The sequence below is a fragment of the Gossypium arboreum genome, chromosome 4 (genome assembly GCF_025698485.1).
Source record: "Gossypium arboreum isolate Shixiya-1 chromosome 4, ASM2569848v2, whole genome shotgun sequence".
Classification (NCBI taxonomy): domain Eukaryota; kingdom Viridiplantae; phylum Streptophyta; class Magnoliopsida; order Malvales; family Malvaceae; genus Gossypium; species Gossypium arboreum.
The window spans coordinates 5,783,204-5,801,156 of record NC_069073.1 but is presented as its reverse complement, the minus strand read 5'-3'; the positions used below and the strand labels follow the sequence as shown (position 1 = coordinate 5,801,156).

General features: G+C 33.1%; 1 protein-coding gene across 1 annotated transcript in view; it reads right to left on the bottom strand.

Annotated features, from left to right (window-relative positions):
* LOC108460715 (beta-galactosidase 6) overlaps window positions 1-17,953 on the bottom strand; it is a 25,477-nt gene extending 7,524 nt beyond the window's left edge. Inside the window, exons 1-11 of the mRNA XM_017760320.2 lie at window positions 17,411-17,953; window positions 10,240-10,335; window positions 10,033-10,145; window positions 9,836-9,902; window positions 9,566-9,658; window positions 9,317-9,460; window positions 9,110-9,204; window positions 8,524-8,629; window positions 8,360-8,444; window positions 8,152-8,270; window positions 7,864-8,028 (exon numbers count right to left, since the gene is read on the bottom strand). Of these exons, the coding sequence (XP_017615809.1) occupies window positions 7,864-8,028; window positions 8,152-8,270; window positions 8,360-8,444; window positions 8,524-8,629; window positions 9,110-9,204; window positions 9,317-9,460; window positions 9,566-9,658; window positions 9,836-9,902; window positions 10,033-10,145; window positions 10,240-10,335; window positions 17,411-17,581 (1,254 nt within the window). The 5' untranslated portion in view covers window positions 17,582-17,953. The remainder of the gene's footprint in view (window positions 1-7,863; window positions 8,029-8,151; window positions 8,271-8,359; window positions 8,445-8,523; window positions 8,630-9,109; window positions 9,205-9,316; window positions 9,461-9,565; window positions 9,659-9,835; window positions 9,903-10,032; window positions 10,146-10,239; window positions 10,336-17,410) is intronic.

The window sequence follows — 17,953 nt, the reverse complement described above, 5'->3', positions numbered from 1 at the left end:
CACCGCTTTTGGTTTTCTTTATTGGAAGAGTCTTTAAGAGATAAGTTAGGTAGCATAGCGGTTTCATCAAAACAACATCTCTGCTAATCACAACTTTTCTATTTTCAGACACCATAACTTATAGCCTTTTACACCAGCTTTATAACCAAGAAAACGCATTTAATGGATCTCGGTTCCAATTTTCCATTATCAACATGAGCATACGCAGACACCCAAAAATCTTTAAATCGTAATAATTAGCGGATTACGGACCATACCTCTTGTGGAGTCTTTTCTCAATGGCAACGGATGGAGATCGGTTGATCAAAAACATGCGAGAGAGGTCGTCGCCAAAATGACTTCGTAAGTTGGCATTTGACAACATACATCGAACCTTCTCCATGATCGCTCTGTTCATTCTTTCTGCAACGCCGCTTTTGTCGTGGAGTATGACGAATCGTCAAGTGTCTCATGATCCCTTCGACTTGCACAATCTATTAAACTCATCGTAGCGTAACTCTAAGCCATTGTGCATGCGGAGGTATTTTATCTGCTTTTCCGTCTGTTTTTCAATCATAATTTTCCAAGACTTAAATGTGGAAAACACATCGCTTTTCGCTTCGTGAAGAACGCCCAAACTTTTCTCGGAAAATCATCAATAAAGGTTAGCATATAATTAGCTCCACCTCTCGAAGGCACTCGGACGGCCCCACGGATCGTAATGGATATACTCCAACGCTTCCTTCGTGTTATGGATTCCTCTAGTGAATCGAACTCTCTTTGCTTCCCAAAACACAAAGGTGCTCACGAAATTCGGTTTGCAAATTCCTTGCCCATTAAGAAGTCCTCTTTGCTTAATTCGCCATGCCATTCTCACTCATATGCCCTAGGCGCATATGCCAAAGTTTAGTAATATCATCATCGACAAGGAAGAGGAAGGCAATTGCATCACCAATAATGATAGAACCACAGAAACATATAACTTGGCAATCTTTCTTTGCCCTTTCATCACAACAAGGACCCTTTGGAAATCTTTAAAACCCCACTTTCAACTGTGTATCTGTGCACTTTTGAATCAAGAGTACTCAACGAAATTAAATTTCTTTTCAATTCGGAACATGCCGCGTCACTAAGTGTTCGACAACTCCATCAAACATCTTAACTTTAATTGTTCCAACACCGCGATTTTACATGAAGCATTATTTCCCATCAAAACAACACCTTCAGATCTCGTTTCATAAGTTGTAAACCAATCCCGATTGGGACTCATGTGGAAGGTGCAACTGAATCAAGTATCCACTCGCCACTTTAGAATCATTGATGAAGCAACTAGAAGTTCACCATCATTGTAGTCTTCTACAACATCGCCTTCACCGAATTTTCTGGTCAGTTTTCCTTTTGATTCGCAGCCTCCCTTTTAATCTTATTTTGTAGCTTATAGCACTCAGATTTAATGTGCCCTTTCTTCTTGCGAAGTTGCAAGTTTTACCTCTGCTTGAAGATTTCGATCTACCCTTAGATTTACCACGAGGATTCCGTTCTGTGTTCTACCACGATCATCATCAACATTCCGGTCTTGTCTCCCACGAACAATGAGACCCTCTCCCCGAGAGTTGGGTTTAACCACAAGATGCTTCATCTTATCATACGAGGTTAAAGAATCATAAACCTCATCAACCTGTGAGAGACTCGCGCTATATAAAATCGTGTCTCTAAAGGTTGAATAAGACGGGGTAACGAACAAAGTAGAATCAACCCTAGATCTTCCTTATCATCTTGAACCTCCATGGCCTCCAAGTTTGAGAGAATTTCTTTAAACACCATTAAGTGTTCGTGTCTGACGCACCTTCCTCCAAACGATGAGCATAAAGACGCCGCTTCATATGCAACTTGCTTGTTAGAGTTTTCGACATACATATTTGTTCTAGCCTCTTCCATAATGCAATGGCGCTTTTCTCTTTCATCACATCCTGCAAAATTTCGTTGGACAAATGCGTATGTAATTGTGTTAATGCCTTTCGATCCTTACGCTTCTTCTCTTCATCTGTTAATGTCGAAGGCATCTTATCTATCCCTAGCAGGCATCCTCTAGATCCATCTGCAAGAACGCTTGCATCTTAATTTGCCACAACGCAAATCGGTGTTGCGATCCAACAATGAATTTCATACTTCAAAGACGCCATTACCGTGATCGAGATGAATAACCCTAAGCTCGATACCAATTTGTGAAAAATAAAATAGAATAAAATAAATAAAATAAAGAACACATAAATTTTACGTGAAACCCTTTCGGAAAAAACCACGCAGAGGAGAAGAAAATTCACTATGTCGAAAAATTTTTCTCAAATACAAGAGGAATAGACTATGTCTATTTATAGGCTTGCAAAGCTATATTCTAGTAGGATTGAAACACCTTATCCTAATCAATATAAAATAGATGGAGTTTAATAAGGTTTAAAAACCTTATTCTAAAATAAAATAAAAGAAGTCTAGTTCTATATGGATTTTACTTTTATTTTATTTTCCATCGTATTTTATTTAAATAAGAATTTGGGTCACTTAATTCTAACAGTCTTAATGAAAGAAAGAAGCTTTGTGTTGGATTATAATCAAGTGGCCTCAAGTGCTTATACCAGTACAGTAGATGAAACTAATCTTTGGCACAAAAGACTAGGACACATAAATTATAAGTCCCTTAGTCAAATGTGCAAGATCTAGTTGAGAATATGGCCAGAGTTGAAGATTAAAAAAGTGTTTGCGAAGTCTGTCAACTGCAGAAACATGCTACGCTTCCATTTCCAACGAACAGAGCTTAGCGTGCTAATAAAAAACTCCACTTAGTCCATGCAGATGTTTGTGAACCTATACGAACCGGGTCACTGAGTGGCAGTAGTATTATGTTTTGTTTATTGATGACTATACAAGTTTTTGTTAGGTCTATTTTATGCAACATAAGTTTAAAATAGCTGACAATTTTTGGAAGTTCAAAACCATGGTAGAAAATCAAGCCAGTAGCAAGCTTAAGATACTCAGATAAGATAATAAATCTGAGTACACCTCAAAAAAGTTTCAAAAGTTTGGTGAAAAGGAAGGGATTCAACACCAGCTCACCAACTTCGACACTCCTTCGCAAAATAGAGTATGTGAAAGAAAGAATAGGACAGTTATGGACATGGCGAGCTGCTGATTGTTTCAAAATAACATGTCAAATAGATTTTGGGTTGAGGCAGTAAATACCTTAGTATATCTGTTCAACAGGCTGCCAACCAAGGTTGTAAAGGAAAAGACTATTCAAAGCATGGTATGGGCATAAACCTTCATTTTCTCATCTAAAAATATTTGTTTGTATTTGTTTTGTTCATATACCATAAGTGAAAATAAGTACACTTGAAAAGAGGTTGCAGCTTGGGATCTTTTTGGGATACAGTTGTAATAAGAAGGGTTATAGAATTTTTTATCCTTTCTCTAATAAGATCATTGTGAGTAGAGATCTGAAGTTTGATGAAGGGAAAACATGGAACTGAGATGCTAGTAAAGTTGAGTTACTCGAGCAAGGAGAACTTAAGCTAGGTTTCGAACCTACCAATGATCAAGTTGAAAATGAAAAGTTTGATGATAGTCTAGTGAAAGGCACTCGACAAATCATTGAAATCTATGAAAGAGCTGATGTAGCAATCTTTAAGCCAAACCAAATTCGAAGAAGCTGAAGCAATTAAAGGCTGGAAAGAAGCAATGCTAGCTGAGTTAAAGATGATTCACAAAAATCAGATTTGGGAACTTGTTGATAGACCATCACATAAAAAATTTATTGGTGTCAAATGGGTGTTCAGGACCAAACTAAATGTTGATGGCTCACTCAACAAGTTCAAGGCAAGACTGGTTGAGGATTGATTATTTGGAGACATTTGCACCAGTAGCAAGGTTAGACACAATCAGATCGCTAATGGCTTTAACACCACAAATAGGTTAGAGAATCTATCAGTTGGATGTCAAATAAGCTTTTTTAAATGGTTACTTGCAATAAGATATTTCCGTGGAACAACCACCTGGTTTCACAGTCAAAAGAAGTGAATAGAAGGTTTACAGCCTTAACAAAGCCTTGGGCTGAAATAAGCTCCAAGGGTTTTGTATATAAGGATTGATAAGTATTTGCTAAGCTTGGGATATAAGAAGAGCCTAAGTAAACCTACTCTTTATGTTAAGAAAGCTGGTGAGGTCACAACATTGATTGTTCCATTATATATTGATGACTTGCTAGTAATTGAGAGTAATAATGACTTGGTAAAAGAATTTAAGCTATAAATGGAGAAGATGTTTGTGATGTTAGACCTTAGAAAAATGAGATACTTTCTGGGCATGGAAATAGAACAAGTTTAGGAAAGGATATTCATTAGTTAACTAAGCTTTGCCTCAAAGATCTTGGAAAGGTTTTGCAGGGATAGGTGTAAACCAGCAAGCACACCTGTAGCACTTAGTGAAAAGCTTGGCAATAATGAAGATTTTGAGAGGGTCGATGAGAGAAATTCCCGAAGTCTTATTGGTTCCCTGTTGTATTTGATAGCAACACAATATGATATTATGTATGTAGTAGGTTTGCTATCAAAGTTCATGCATTGCTATAATATATCACATTTTAAGGCTACTAAAAGAGTGCTAATATATATAATAAAAAAACTACCAATTTTGAGGTTTGCTTTGCGAAGGCGGACACATTGAAGCTTGTGGGGTACACTAAAAATGATTGGGCTGGATCAGTGAATGACATGTGAAGCATCTTTGGATATTTTCTCACTTGGATCCGTCGTACTCTCTTGGAGTTCGAAGAAGCAACTAACTGTTGCTCAGTCCATAGCTAAGGCGAAGTATATAACTGTGGCAGAAGCAGTCAACTAAGCAATTTGGTTGAGAAAAATTTGAAGTGACTTAAATCTTGTACAGGTTGAAGAAATGCAAATTTTCTATGATAATCAATTTGCTGTGGCAATTACAAAGAATACAGTCGTCCATGGGAAGACAAAACATTTCAAGATCAAGTACCACTTCGTAAGGGAAGTTGAACAAATCAATGAAGTAACTTTGGTTCATTACAGTTCAAAAGTTCAACAAACATATATTTTGACCAAACCTCTTAGAAAAGTGATGTTTAAAAAATTAAGGAATGAAATTGGTGTTCAAAGCATGAAAGCCAATGAGGAGTGTTGCGAGATGACCAACCATGCAACAGTGAACACACATGATAAACAACATAAATGGCGAACAGTCTAATTGGCGAAAAACATAAATGTCAAACAGTTTAATTGGCGAACACACATGGCGAACAACATAAATTGCGAACACACATGGTGGACAATCCAAGCATGAGCCATTTGGCACACAGTCAAAATATGATAAGGATGGCGAACAATCATGCGAGTGATGCATTGATAATTGACTTCTCCTTGAAAAGATATTTAGATGCTAGTTTTGTCATGTTAGCCTTTGCGTACAAGTTATGTTTTCTCAGTTTTTTAAGAGATTGGACGTTTTTAATAGAGTAAAAGGAAAGGAATCTTGTTATCAATAGTAATTTTTTCTTGTTGAAAAATTAATAAGAATATTAGTAGATTAATTTCATATTGTTATCATACTCGTTTCTTCTCTACTTTTATTTTTTCTTAGTTCATATCTCTAACATTTGAGTACTTGGGTCATTAAGTGACGAAGGATGGGCTGCAAATGGATTCCATTAAAGTAGCTATAGTATAATAATAGCTCACACCAACTATTATGAAGGAGGTTTGTGGATTTTTCAGACTAGTAGGATAATATGGTTGATTCATTCAAGGGCTTTCTTGAAAGGCTGCGCCACTGACCAATTTGTTAAAAAAAGATTCATTTCATTGTTTTGATGAGTCACAAGCCACTTTTGAATATGTTAAGATACTTTGAGCTAGCCATTATACTAGCTTTGACAAATTTTAGCGCTCATTTCACAATGGAGACTGATGCATCTGGTGTAGGGATTAGGATTGTATTGATTCAGTGGGGATGACCAATAGCATATTTCAATTAGAAACTCAGCCTTCATATTTGAAATGCTTCTACATATCATTGTGAAATGTATGCCATCACTCAACCTGTAGGAAAGTAACAAAAGTATGTGTTGGACCGTTGATTTATGGTCATGACTAATCACCAACAATTTAAAGATTTAACCGCTCAGACAATCTAAATATCGAAACAACAACAATGGTTGTTTAAATTTATTGGGTTAGATTTTGATATCCAATATAGATTTGGGTCATTGAACCCTAGAGTCAACATTCTTTCACGTAAACCAAGTGGTATTTATTTGGCTTTCATAATGTCGAGTTTTGATATCCTAAAGGATATAAAGCTAGTAAACCGTGACAATGAAGAGGTATAACATTTGAGTGAGTGTGCACAATTAGGAGATTCACAGTATGTTGATTATACGATCCAATGTCTTATTATGTAAGGGCTAAATAATGATACCCAACATGCCGTATCTTAAGGCCCGATTACTACGGGAATTTCATGGGACTATTATGGGGGGCATACCAGAGTTCTATGCACTAACCACAGCTTAAAAACCAACTTTTACTAGGTGAATATGAAAAAAAAAGATGTACAAAGGTATGTGCTTGAGTAATAAACTTGTCAAAGAATAGAGAGTGATCAATTGAGCCCGTTGGCTTTCTAAAATCAAATGCTAAGGAAACTATTATGGTAGTGGTGGATCGTTTGACCAAATATGGCCATTTTTTTTGCTTTGTCAAAATATTAAATTAGTGAGACAATGGTTGTTGTATTTGTGGGGGGAGATTGTTAAATCACATATCATTCTAAAGTTCGTGGTGGGTGATGGTGACAATATATATTTTAGTGAATTTTGGCTAGAGTTGGCCCAATTGCATGACATTTCACTGGGGTTTTTTAGCCTATCACCTTCAATCAAGTGATCAAATGAAGGCCCTAAACTATTGTCTTAAGATGTATTTGAGATGCTCTGCTGGTGATGGTTTGACGATATAGGAAGGGTATTTGTCTTGGGCTAAATATTGGTACACATATCCTTCCAACCTTGATTAAGTACAATGGTGGTTCTTCTAGGAATAATGGAGTTGATAAGGCATTGCAGGAAAGGGATGAGATTTTACGAGAACTAAAGCATAATCTGGTTCATGCTTAGAATAGGATGAAGTCTCTAGCTAATCACAAGCGTCAGGATGTTAATTTAGAAGTGAGGATTTAGGTGTTTTTTCAACACAACCTTATCTTCAAATTTTTATTCGTTCATGCAAACAACAAAAAGATGAGTCCTAAATATTTTGGACCCTATAAGATACTTAAAAAGGTGGGTTCAATTTCTTACAAGCTTCAGCTTCCTAATTCTGTCTAGATTCACCCCGTTTTTCATTGTCTCTTTTTAAACCTTGCTATGGCAGTCCACAACAACATGTCACTCGTATGCCATTATTGGTTGACTCTTCAATTGAATCTTCTATGAACCTTGAGGACAAGGTTCCTTTACAAGCGTGAGGTAATGTTATGTCCACAAAGCTAGGTTAAAAACTGCTATCTCAGCAAGTAATAGTAGCCAAGGAAGAGTACACGTGAGCGAAGATATCCTCAGGCGCTTACTAATTATGTTTACTTTGTTATAACCGCTTTGCTTGGTTAATAAAGGTAGGCAATGGGCGATGGCGAGGTAGGCAAGCTGTTAACTCAGTTCTCTTTTCCTCTTTTTCTCTTTTCTTTATTCTAGTATTCTGTTGATTTTATAATTTTCTTTCTTATTGGTTGTATTGCACTTTCAATACATTAATCAATTCAATTATTGTTTGTCTTGAGTTCATAACAAGGAGCGAAACCATAACATACCTTTGCAGTGTTGAAAACCATGTTTTGACAATCTGGTAGAATGCCAATAGACTTGGGTAACAATTCAAATGAATTGTTTTGAAATTGCACTGTAACATTTTTTGTAGCATCATTGTTTACAAGAAATGCAACACAAGCTCCCGTTCCTTCTTTAAAAACATAAGCCTAATCCAAATAAAATAATTAAATCCAACTTAAGTAATTGACATTAATTTATGAATAATTCTTTTAAAGTGCAATTCTTGAATAAAAATCATATATGGTATTTGGTCTAAAACACTTCATCACCTGTTGTAGTGGGCCTATTGAGAAATTACTTTGCACTCCTTGTAATAAAGGTGTGGAGCAATTCTTTATCACAATATGCAACTCTTTAAGATGACCCCATTTTGGTTGTCTTAGTAAACCTGGATGTTCATTCCATATCAATCATATTCAACTTGTTGCAATATTATTTTACATGCAAGAAAATAGCTATAAGATGGATACAACTCACCATATTCATCAAGAGGAGCTTGGTCATAATAACTAGTTATCACATAAGCCGATGTCGTCCTTCCAAAATTTGTTCCACCATGGTACTATATTATTTATGAAAAATTATTTGGTTAAACTATTGATTAAGGTACTGTGAGATGTATTGTTAACATATAAGCTTACCATGTAATAGTTTATGTAACTTCCTTTTTTTGCTATGAAAAGTGCAACATGAAATGCAATATCTTCAGCAGATCTTATGTATGGTTCACCACCATATACTTGATAGCTTTAAAAATAAATGTGTAAATTAGTAACTATAATTAAAAAAAAAACCTTTTAAAGCTACAACTATATCAATAGTTTCAATTAGAATAAATCATTACAAGTATTGAACTAAATAACTAGTTCAACAACTAAGTAACATAAATCAAAGGAAAACCTAGACATTTACATAAAATGGGACTTAAACTTAGGATTTTAAAGTACCCATGGCCTCAACCTTACCATTGAGCTACAAATAAAAAAAAACCTTTTATAACCAATTTGAAAAGCTACAGGTATCAATTAGCATATGTTTAATAACAACTTATAATTAAGTAGCATATGATGCAGTGACTTAATAGCAAATAGGAGGCTCAAAAACCTTATTTTTCATATTCAAGTTCGACATGAATTGATCTAAATGTATTTTGATTTGTCAGTTCAAGTTTAGTTAATTATTTAGTGTTTTATGAGTGTAATAAAGAAAACATGGGTAAAAGCTTACAAAGAAGTCCAGTTTTCTGTCCACATAGATGGCTTGTTGGGTGAGTTGGGACCTCCGAAAGTTTCCCCACATCTCATACCGTTACATGTATTAATCTACAACATAATAAACAACCTTACATTCTTTTGGTCTATTAAACAAATTAAGAACATAAATTCCAAACCAAAGAAGGAAAAAATGATAATGAGTAAATAGGAGGAACTGAACCACTGGATCAGGAGCATCAGTTTGCTTGCACATCACCCATGGCACACCAGTTTCAAGTTCGACCCCCATTTTTGCAGCCCATTTAACATAAATAGGTCCTTTTTCATGGAAAGCTGCTTCCACATTTTGATATTCATTCTCTATCTACAAATTACATACATACATTCATATATATAGAAATATTGGTTCATACTTTTTGGGGGGAAATTAAACAATGAGGCAATTGATTAGCTAGGTTTATTAATTTACCTGTGATAATATGATTGGGCCTCCTTGTGAAGCATATAAACCTTCTGACTTCATCAAGTTTACTATCTTTGTAGTAAAGTTTTGCATGTAGAACTAAAACAAGCGAATAATTACTACTAATTAATACAAATTAAGGTAAAACAAATTATATATTTTTTAAAAAATATGAACAAAGAGTGCATATATTAGAATTTTTAATTTACAAATTAAAAATAGATAGAAAAAGAAGAATATGAACCAAATTAAATAATGAGTCAAAATCAAATGTACCTTAAAGGGCTCATTATCTGTTCGATAAACAATACCAGGGACGTCATGCAACCAAAATGGAAATCCCCTAAAACCAAATTTACCAAATTCTAGTTACGCACAAGTCAATAACCCAAAAGTAACAAATGAATGTGAGACAAATGGAAAAAAATAATGTTGAAGCTAGCTTCATTAAAGAAAATATGGGTCTAACTCACCCATAAGTCCATTCACTCTCAATAAAAGGTCCAATCCTAAGGCAAGCATAAAGCCCTTGAGCTTGAATTTCCTTAATGAATTTCACCAAATCATATCTTCCACTGAAATCATACTACCAAAAGCAAAATAATAAAAGGATTTTGTGAATAAACATTTATGCAAATATAGAAATATAGCTCACTTGGGTTCTACTTAGATGTTCTAACCTGACCAGGTTGGGGCTCATGCAAATTCCAGAATACATATGTCTGAATCACATCAACTCCACCTTCCTTTGCTTTGCCTATTAAAGATGACCACATCTACATAGAAACTTGAAACTTACTCATAATTACATAATCAAGTTTGTCTTTCAACCAAAATGTTTTCATTTCTTTTTTAAGCTCGTTCTTCAACAAAACACCAATTCAATATGCAAAGTTCATGTAGGGATAGTGATGTATGGAGAATTATGGAGAACTTGTTAGTTAGCTAAAGGCATAATAATGGAGGGAAAGTCTCCTAAGGACTGTTAGCAAAAATTAGAAATAACAAAAAAGTTTGAGCTCTTTAGCCATTTTGATTAGTCATTAGATAATTAATTATAGAATCCATTACTTAGCCTTGTATGTAAAGACATTTAAGAGGTATGAGATGATATAACTGAAATTATACTCAATTTCTCTCTATGCTATTCTTTTCAACATTCCCAATTATCCAAGCACTTAGCACATTTGAGAGTTGATCTTGATTCTTAATTTTCCTAAATTGCTAATTTGAAATGCATATATAAGCTTAGTATCCAAGCCAATATCTTAGCACCATGGTTGATTTCAAATTAAATGAGATGATTAGAAGAAACTATTAAGGAGTTGGTTAACAAGAGTTAGAGCCAAGAAATTTACCAAGAAAATGTTATCTTAACCTTCTCAGAGTTATCACAACTTTGAATGTTCAACATAACTAAATAATGTCCCAAACATAACATCTTAAAGCTCTAAAAATCCACAAAACTAGGTAATTTTCAGCTAGATAACCAAAGGTTGATTTCTTTCATTTTAATGGTGATGACCTCTAAGGCTAGTTGTTCAAGTGTTTGCAATTTTTCAAAATAGAATATTCCATAATCGAAAAGAACAATCTTAAAATAATACTAATTAATTTAAAAGGAAAAGCACTACACTATCACCAAAATTGGATCAAGTACAAGGGTGGAGTGTTGCCTACATGGGCAACCTATTTATAGGCCTTAAAAGAAACTATTGAAGATAAAAATTTTAGTGTTCCAATGATTGAATTTCTCAATTTGAAAACAAATATATATGGCCTTTGAATATCAAGATAAGTTTGTTTCTTTGTTATAAGGAGTTGAGCTATTAGAGGAATATGTAATTACCTTATTCCTTAAGGGTTTCAAGATTTATATACAGTAATCTACAAGGATTTTATGCCTAAGAATTTGTCCCATATATATGCATTAGCTTAACTACAACAATCTATAATAAAAAATCTCTAGCAAGAAATATAAAAAACTCCTAAAAGACCATCTTTATTGCCAACCATTATATCTACCTTAAAATCTAAATTAAGAAATATACTTACAAATTTGGCTGAATCTTGGAAGAGGCCTATAACTAGCTTAAAGGCTAGAAACAATGTTGACTTTGATGGGAAAAATGCTAAAAGTTTTATGCTTTAAATGTTATCAAAAGTATGAATTAGGTCATAAGTGTAAGAAAAAACAGTAGCTCTATTTTTTTTAAATGGAGGAATTAGATGAGGCCTATGAAGACCAGCTGTACAGTGCTAAGTGATACTGAGCCACAAATCTCAACAATAGCTATTTGTGAGATAAAAGCTAGAGGTTATCACACCATAAGGGTCACTTCCAATATAAATAAGAAGCCATTACAAAAGCTTATTGATCCAAGAAGCACTCGTAATTTCCTAGCTTTAGAAATGGCAAAGAAGTTAGGTTGTAAGATTGTAGCAACTAAGAAAGTAAATGTTGTTGATGATAATAGTTGCAATGCGATACCGTGTGTAAAGATCTGACTTGGTTTTTGTAGGGCACTGATTTTGTTCTTGATGTGCTACCACTACCTTGGATAGCTATAACATGGTTCTTAGAATGCAGTGGTTGAAGAATGATAGAGAAATCAAGTGGGACTTCTTGTAGAACAAATAAAGGCGTTGAATAGATGTTTGGAAATCTACCTAAAATGTGTGTTTGGTGGCCAACCAAAGTTTTGGGTCAAGTTGCTCCCATTGACTGAGAAGTGGTATAACATCAATTACCATCCCTCACCAAACTTACCCTCATTTGAGGATTTGTATTATAATTGTCCTTTCTTGCACATTCACTATGTACTTGGAGGATCACAAGTGGAGCAAGTAAAATCTCAATAGCAAAGGATAAGATGTTAGAATTATTGAAACACATATCAGAATTTCAAATCAGGCAGTAGGTTCCTTTGAAGTTAAAACCCTATAGGCAAAATTCTTTAGTAGATAAGTACTACAAGAAGCTTTCACATCGATTCTTTAGACCCTATAAAGTTGTTGGTAAGATAGGGTAAGACTTGAACAATTTGCATTATCTCGGATGCATGTTGTCTTCCATGTCTCTTAAATGAAAAAGAAGGTAAGGCCATCAAAGCATAAGATCTTAGCTACCAATTTTAAGGGTTGTACCTACACTAAAACTGTAACAACTTGGCTTTAAGTAGTGCCAAAAAATGCGATTTTGAGACCTCGTTTCCATAAACCAAATCCTTAAATTTTAAATATGGATATTTATGGATTTAGTATATAAATGAATTGAAATTTAGATTATTAAATTAGTCAAAATTGTGGTTAATTAAGCTTAAGGACTAAATTGTAAAAGTCCAATTACTATAAACTTTTAATTAGGAAATGGCTTGGGGACTTAAGTAAACATTATTCAAAGGTCTAAAGTGGCTAATAGACCAATTGTAAATGGGTGATAGTGGAATGTGATAGATGGAATGACAATTAAACTAATTAATTAAAAACTAAAATATAAGAAAAATGTTAACTAAAAGTTAATTATGATTAAAGCTTAATATAAAAGCCAAATTGGTGGATGGAGAGATGAAAAACTATCTTCTCCAATCGATCAAAAGAAGAAAAAAAAAAGGGGGACGCCATTTTTAAACATTGAAGCTTTCGACCATTCAAGTTAAGTAAGTCCCTAACCATTTTTCTTTGATTTTTATGGAAATTGAACCATGAGAGTTTGATTTAGCTAGCCCATGTACTAATTTGTAAAATTATTAAATTTTTTTAAAGTTTCCATTATTGAGAAATGGATGAATTTGGTGTGAATTTGATAGAAATTAAGCTTAGGTTATAGAAAAGACTAATTTGTAAAGCTTAATTATTAATTTTATACATTAGGGACTAAATTGAATAAAATAAAAACAATTATGAAATTTTGGTAAGACTAAAAATTTGGAGGTCCTTAATGAATATATGAATCAAATTTTAATCTAAAGCCTTAGACCGAAAGTTATGCTTGTTTCGGGTTTAGAGACTAAATTGAATAAATTGAAAATATGTGTGGCTTTTTATTTGAATGCAATTTGGATGGAATTTGATAGTGCCATCATTGAATTATTATTCGTAGCTAGAGACGATGACGGATTGTCGAGAGAGAAAGGAAAAGCGAGAGCCGACGATGAGTGACGCGTGCTTTCGGTTTTTATTTTTAAGATCCAAGATCAATTTAATTATTTCATATTCATGATATTTTGCATTATATGGTATTGAGGTGAGTTAAAAATGGTTATTTCAATTGAATTGCTATGATTGAGATTGAATATTGAGATATGGACTATATTAGATATAATAGAAAGTAGTATGATTTAATTGATCTATGATATTTGGTATGAAACTGTGTTGAAACATGTTATATGATGAGTTGAATTGGTGAAATGTTTATGAATTGGGAATTTTGGAATATCAATTGAATTATATAATGAAATTGGAAAATTGGTTGCCCTATTAGTTGTTCGGACTGGTGTGGATATAGTTGGCATGCCATAGGGTCAGGGTATTGATTGGAAACCATTGTTGCTGGGAAATCTGGGGTGGTAGATTGTACATATAAAGTCATCATTGTCGGGCAATTCGAGATGACAGGATATTCATATTATAAAAACCATCATTGTCGAACAACCCGGGATGACAAATCTGTGTATCCATTCTAAGTCTATGACTGGTTAATAGGGTTGTAAAACATGATTTGGCTACATAATATACGAAATGAAATGCAATTGACATGTATTATACGTCAGTATGTGAAAATTTATACAAAATGATTCAAAACGGAGCTTTGGAGATCGATTTGGTATTGATGAGTTAATAGACTCAACGATGATTGAAATATTCATGATGATAAATGAATAAATATATGTAACCAAATATGATAATTGAAATTGATCAAATGACATGTGAAATTGTTGAGAAATGGTAAGCTTGTATGTATACCTATTGAATTGGTGTGTAAAGATGGTCATATCCATGTCTATATGGAAATGAAAGTATTTTGGCATGAAATGGCATAAAAATATGTTATGAATTGAACTTGAACTCAATGTATGCAATTGTTTACACTTGTTTTGTATTAACTTAAATCATGGAAGTACCACTGATCATTATCACTCAATGTATGGTTTGTTTTCTCTATGCGCATGTATAGTCGATCCTCGAGAGTACGTGAAGTAGTTCTAGCATCCAAGAAGTGATCCCCAAGTCAACAATGTTTGTATAGTTTCATTTTGTTAAATATACGTTATGTACCTAAGTTGAGTTAGTTTTTGGTATAGTAATGTGATTTTGTGAACATTTGGGTTAGAATTTGTATATGGAAATGGTCATATGGTTGAAATATGAATTTGAGTTTGATACAAGGTTTGAAATCTATAAAATGTTGAATTGTTCATGGCTTATTTGAATATTTGTACATGTCAAATGTTTTGAATGATTTGTACTAGGAAATTAGCTTATAGGTTGTATGGTATTGATGAGATGGTGGTACGGCATTAGTACATTTATGAATAAAGTGCTATGGTTCATAATTGAGTTCATGAAAATTGTGTATTTGGCTGGAAATATGATATGAAAGTGTGATTTGGTTGTTTAGGCATTTACAGGTTGGTGTCATTTTGAACTATTTAGAAATAGATAGTCAAGTCGCGATGTCGAGCATTTGTCAATGTGACAAGGGCAAGTCAGTATGTTGCACCACGATGAGGAACCTCCAAAGTTGCAATACTAACCCGTGATTTTGAAAACATTACAAATTGGTCCTAATTCGACCTCAGGTTAGCAATAGAGCCTTCATAAGCTCGTATAAGACCTGGAAACAATTGTATACTATATTATATATTTATATTACTTGTAATTAAATGTTAATGGCATGAATTGAATGTAATTGATCATAGTTGCTTGGGCAATGAATGTAACATCCCGAAGCTCGGACCCGGCAGTCGGATCAGGTATAGGGTGTTACAAAAACCATTAGAGGTGTTAGCTACAAGGATGGTTAAAAAAGGTTGAAGAGTAGATACACAAGTCATTGTGCTTTGGAAAAATTCATTCCCTAGGATGTAACATGAGAATATTTGTTGAGTTGCAAAAAAGATTCCCTAATTTTAGCATTAAAGTTAAGGCTAAAATGAGAGGGGAGGAGATGATATATAGAGAGTATTTTAGAACCTATTAGTTAGCTAAAAGATTTAGAGTTGTTAAGGCATTAATAATGGTGAGAAAGTTTGTTAAGGGTTGTTAGCAACATCTAGAAAATAGTAGGAAAGATTATTAATTAGTTCCTTAGTCATTTTTATTAGTCTTTAATTGGTTGGTTGTATAAAATCATTACTTAGCCTTGTATATAAAGACATTTCGGTGCTATAAGAGGATATGAATGGAATTGTACTCAAATTCTTCTTTCTGACTATCCAAAAGTTTTTGTTGACATCGTTTTGTTATCTAAATATTATAATTTTAAAAGAGAAATGACTAAAAACATCATATGCATTATATATCAATGAAAGTTGCAGTTTAACGAATTAAGCTTTAAATTGAAAATATTAAATGTATATAATTTTAATATTAAAACGTAAATATAAACTATTTTATAATAGAATTTGTAAAGAGCTATTTTTATACGTGATTTTACAAATACTTTAAGGTATTTAAAATCTATATGTCATATATCATATTAAATTATTTAAATTTATTAATGGAAATTTTAACTTTCTAATCAATACAAAAATAATTCAAACTCAAATAATTAACTAACCAACATATAAAAGATTATAATTTGTTTGTATATGATATAAGCTACTAGAAACATTAAATGGGCAGGACAAAATAAGAGACAATGTTCACAAATATGATATTGACAAGTATGAAGGCTAGCTAACCTATTTGCAAAAGGGACAATATGAAATGTCCCAAAGAAAAATGTGCCCGTGACCCACAATTACAACCCTAATCATTCATTTGCCTAACTTTAAAACAATGTAATAACAAGTGACAAAACTATGGTGGCTACCACGCCCACCTCCTAAAATAATTTTTTTCATAAATTAATAAAAATAAAATTATATTTTAATTTTTTTAAAAATATAATAATTTAATTTAATTTTTAAAAATTATAAAAATATAACCTATTGAAATAACAAATTTATATTTTTTATTATAAAATTATAATTTAATTCCGTACTATTTTAACAATATTTTCTCATATCGAGAAACGAATTTTGGTTGTTTTCAAAAAGATAGAAACAAAGAAATGCGTGATCTTTGATGTTTGTCTGTTAAGTCATATATTTCACGTTGTTTCATTCTCTCTCTATTTGCAAAAGTCTACTCTTTCCCATCAAAATCAAACACCTCGTGATCCAAATTTTTGTGTTATTTTATTGATTTTTTATATTTTTATTAGTTAGAATATGTTTTAAGTTTCATACTCTCATGTATGTATAAAATTTAATCTTTTTCTTTTTGTATTAAAGATGCTACAAATAGAGAAGATAATGAAACATAATAGAATAGGAGCTGATGCTTTAGCATAATCTATAATCTTGAAAATTACTGTTACTTCTATAAAAATTAGATGTATCATCTCCACTCTATATCGCCCACTTTAATTTATTTTTAACACATTTTCTTTATATTTTTCTTATTTTAATAGTTATAAATATATAAGAATAAAATAATTGTAATTTTATATAGTAAAAGAAAATAGGGTAGAGCAAACAATTACCATAACTGTCTAAAAAATTCGATTCAGAATCTATTAGATTATTAACACTTTTTAAACCCCGAACAAAATCTATAGGTATAGTTAAAAATGAAACGAAATACCTGAGGGGTGCTGCGAGGATAGTGAATGGAACCCGAAAATAGAAGTTTGCGTTGGCCATTGATGATTAAAGATCTCCCATCATACGTCACATAGTCTTCTCCCTTGATGCTTGCCTGCACTGCAACTGCTATATATATCCACCACCACCATACCATCTCCCTCACCTTCATTTTTTCTTTTCAGCTATAGCAGTGGCCTTTACAAACAAGAATTTTGAGCCAAATATTGAAACTAAGGTTGGAAGGGTAGGTTGGTGAGCTTGGGATGATATATATATACACACACATGGGAAAGGAAAGGTTTCCCAATCTTGGAAGTATTCATGCCCACTTTAAGCAGCTTTCACCTACAATAAAACATATATCATTTACTCATAAAAAGGCAATAAATATCTCTTAAAACAAGCAATAAATATTATATCCAAGTTTAGATACTAAAAATCTAAACTTAGCTCTCGTTTATCTCTTTTTTGGTGCTGAATGGTTAAAGGTGACATTTTGTGGACATTGATACTTCCAAGAATGCCAAACCTTTCCTTTCCT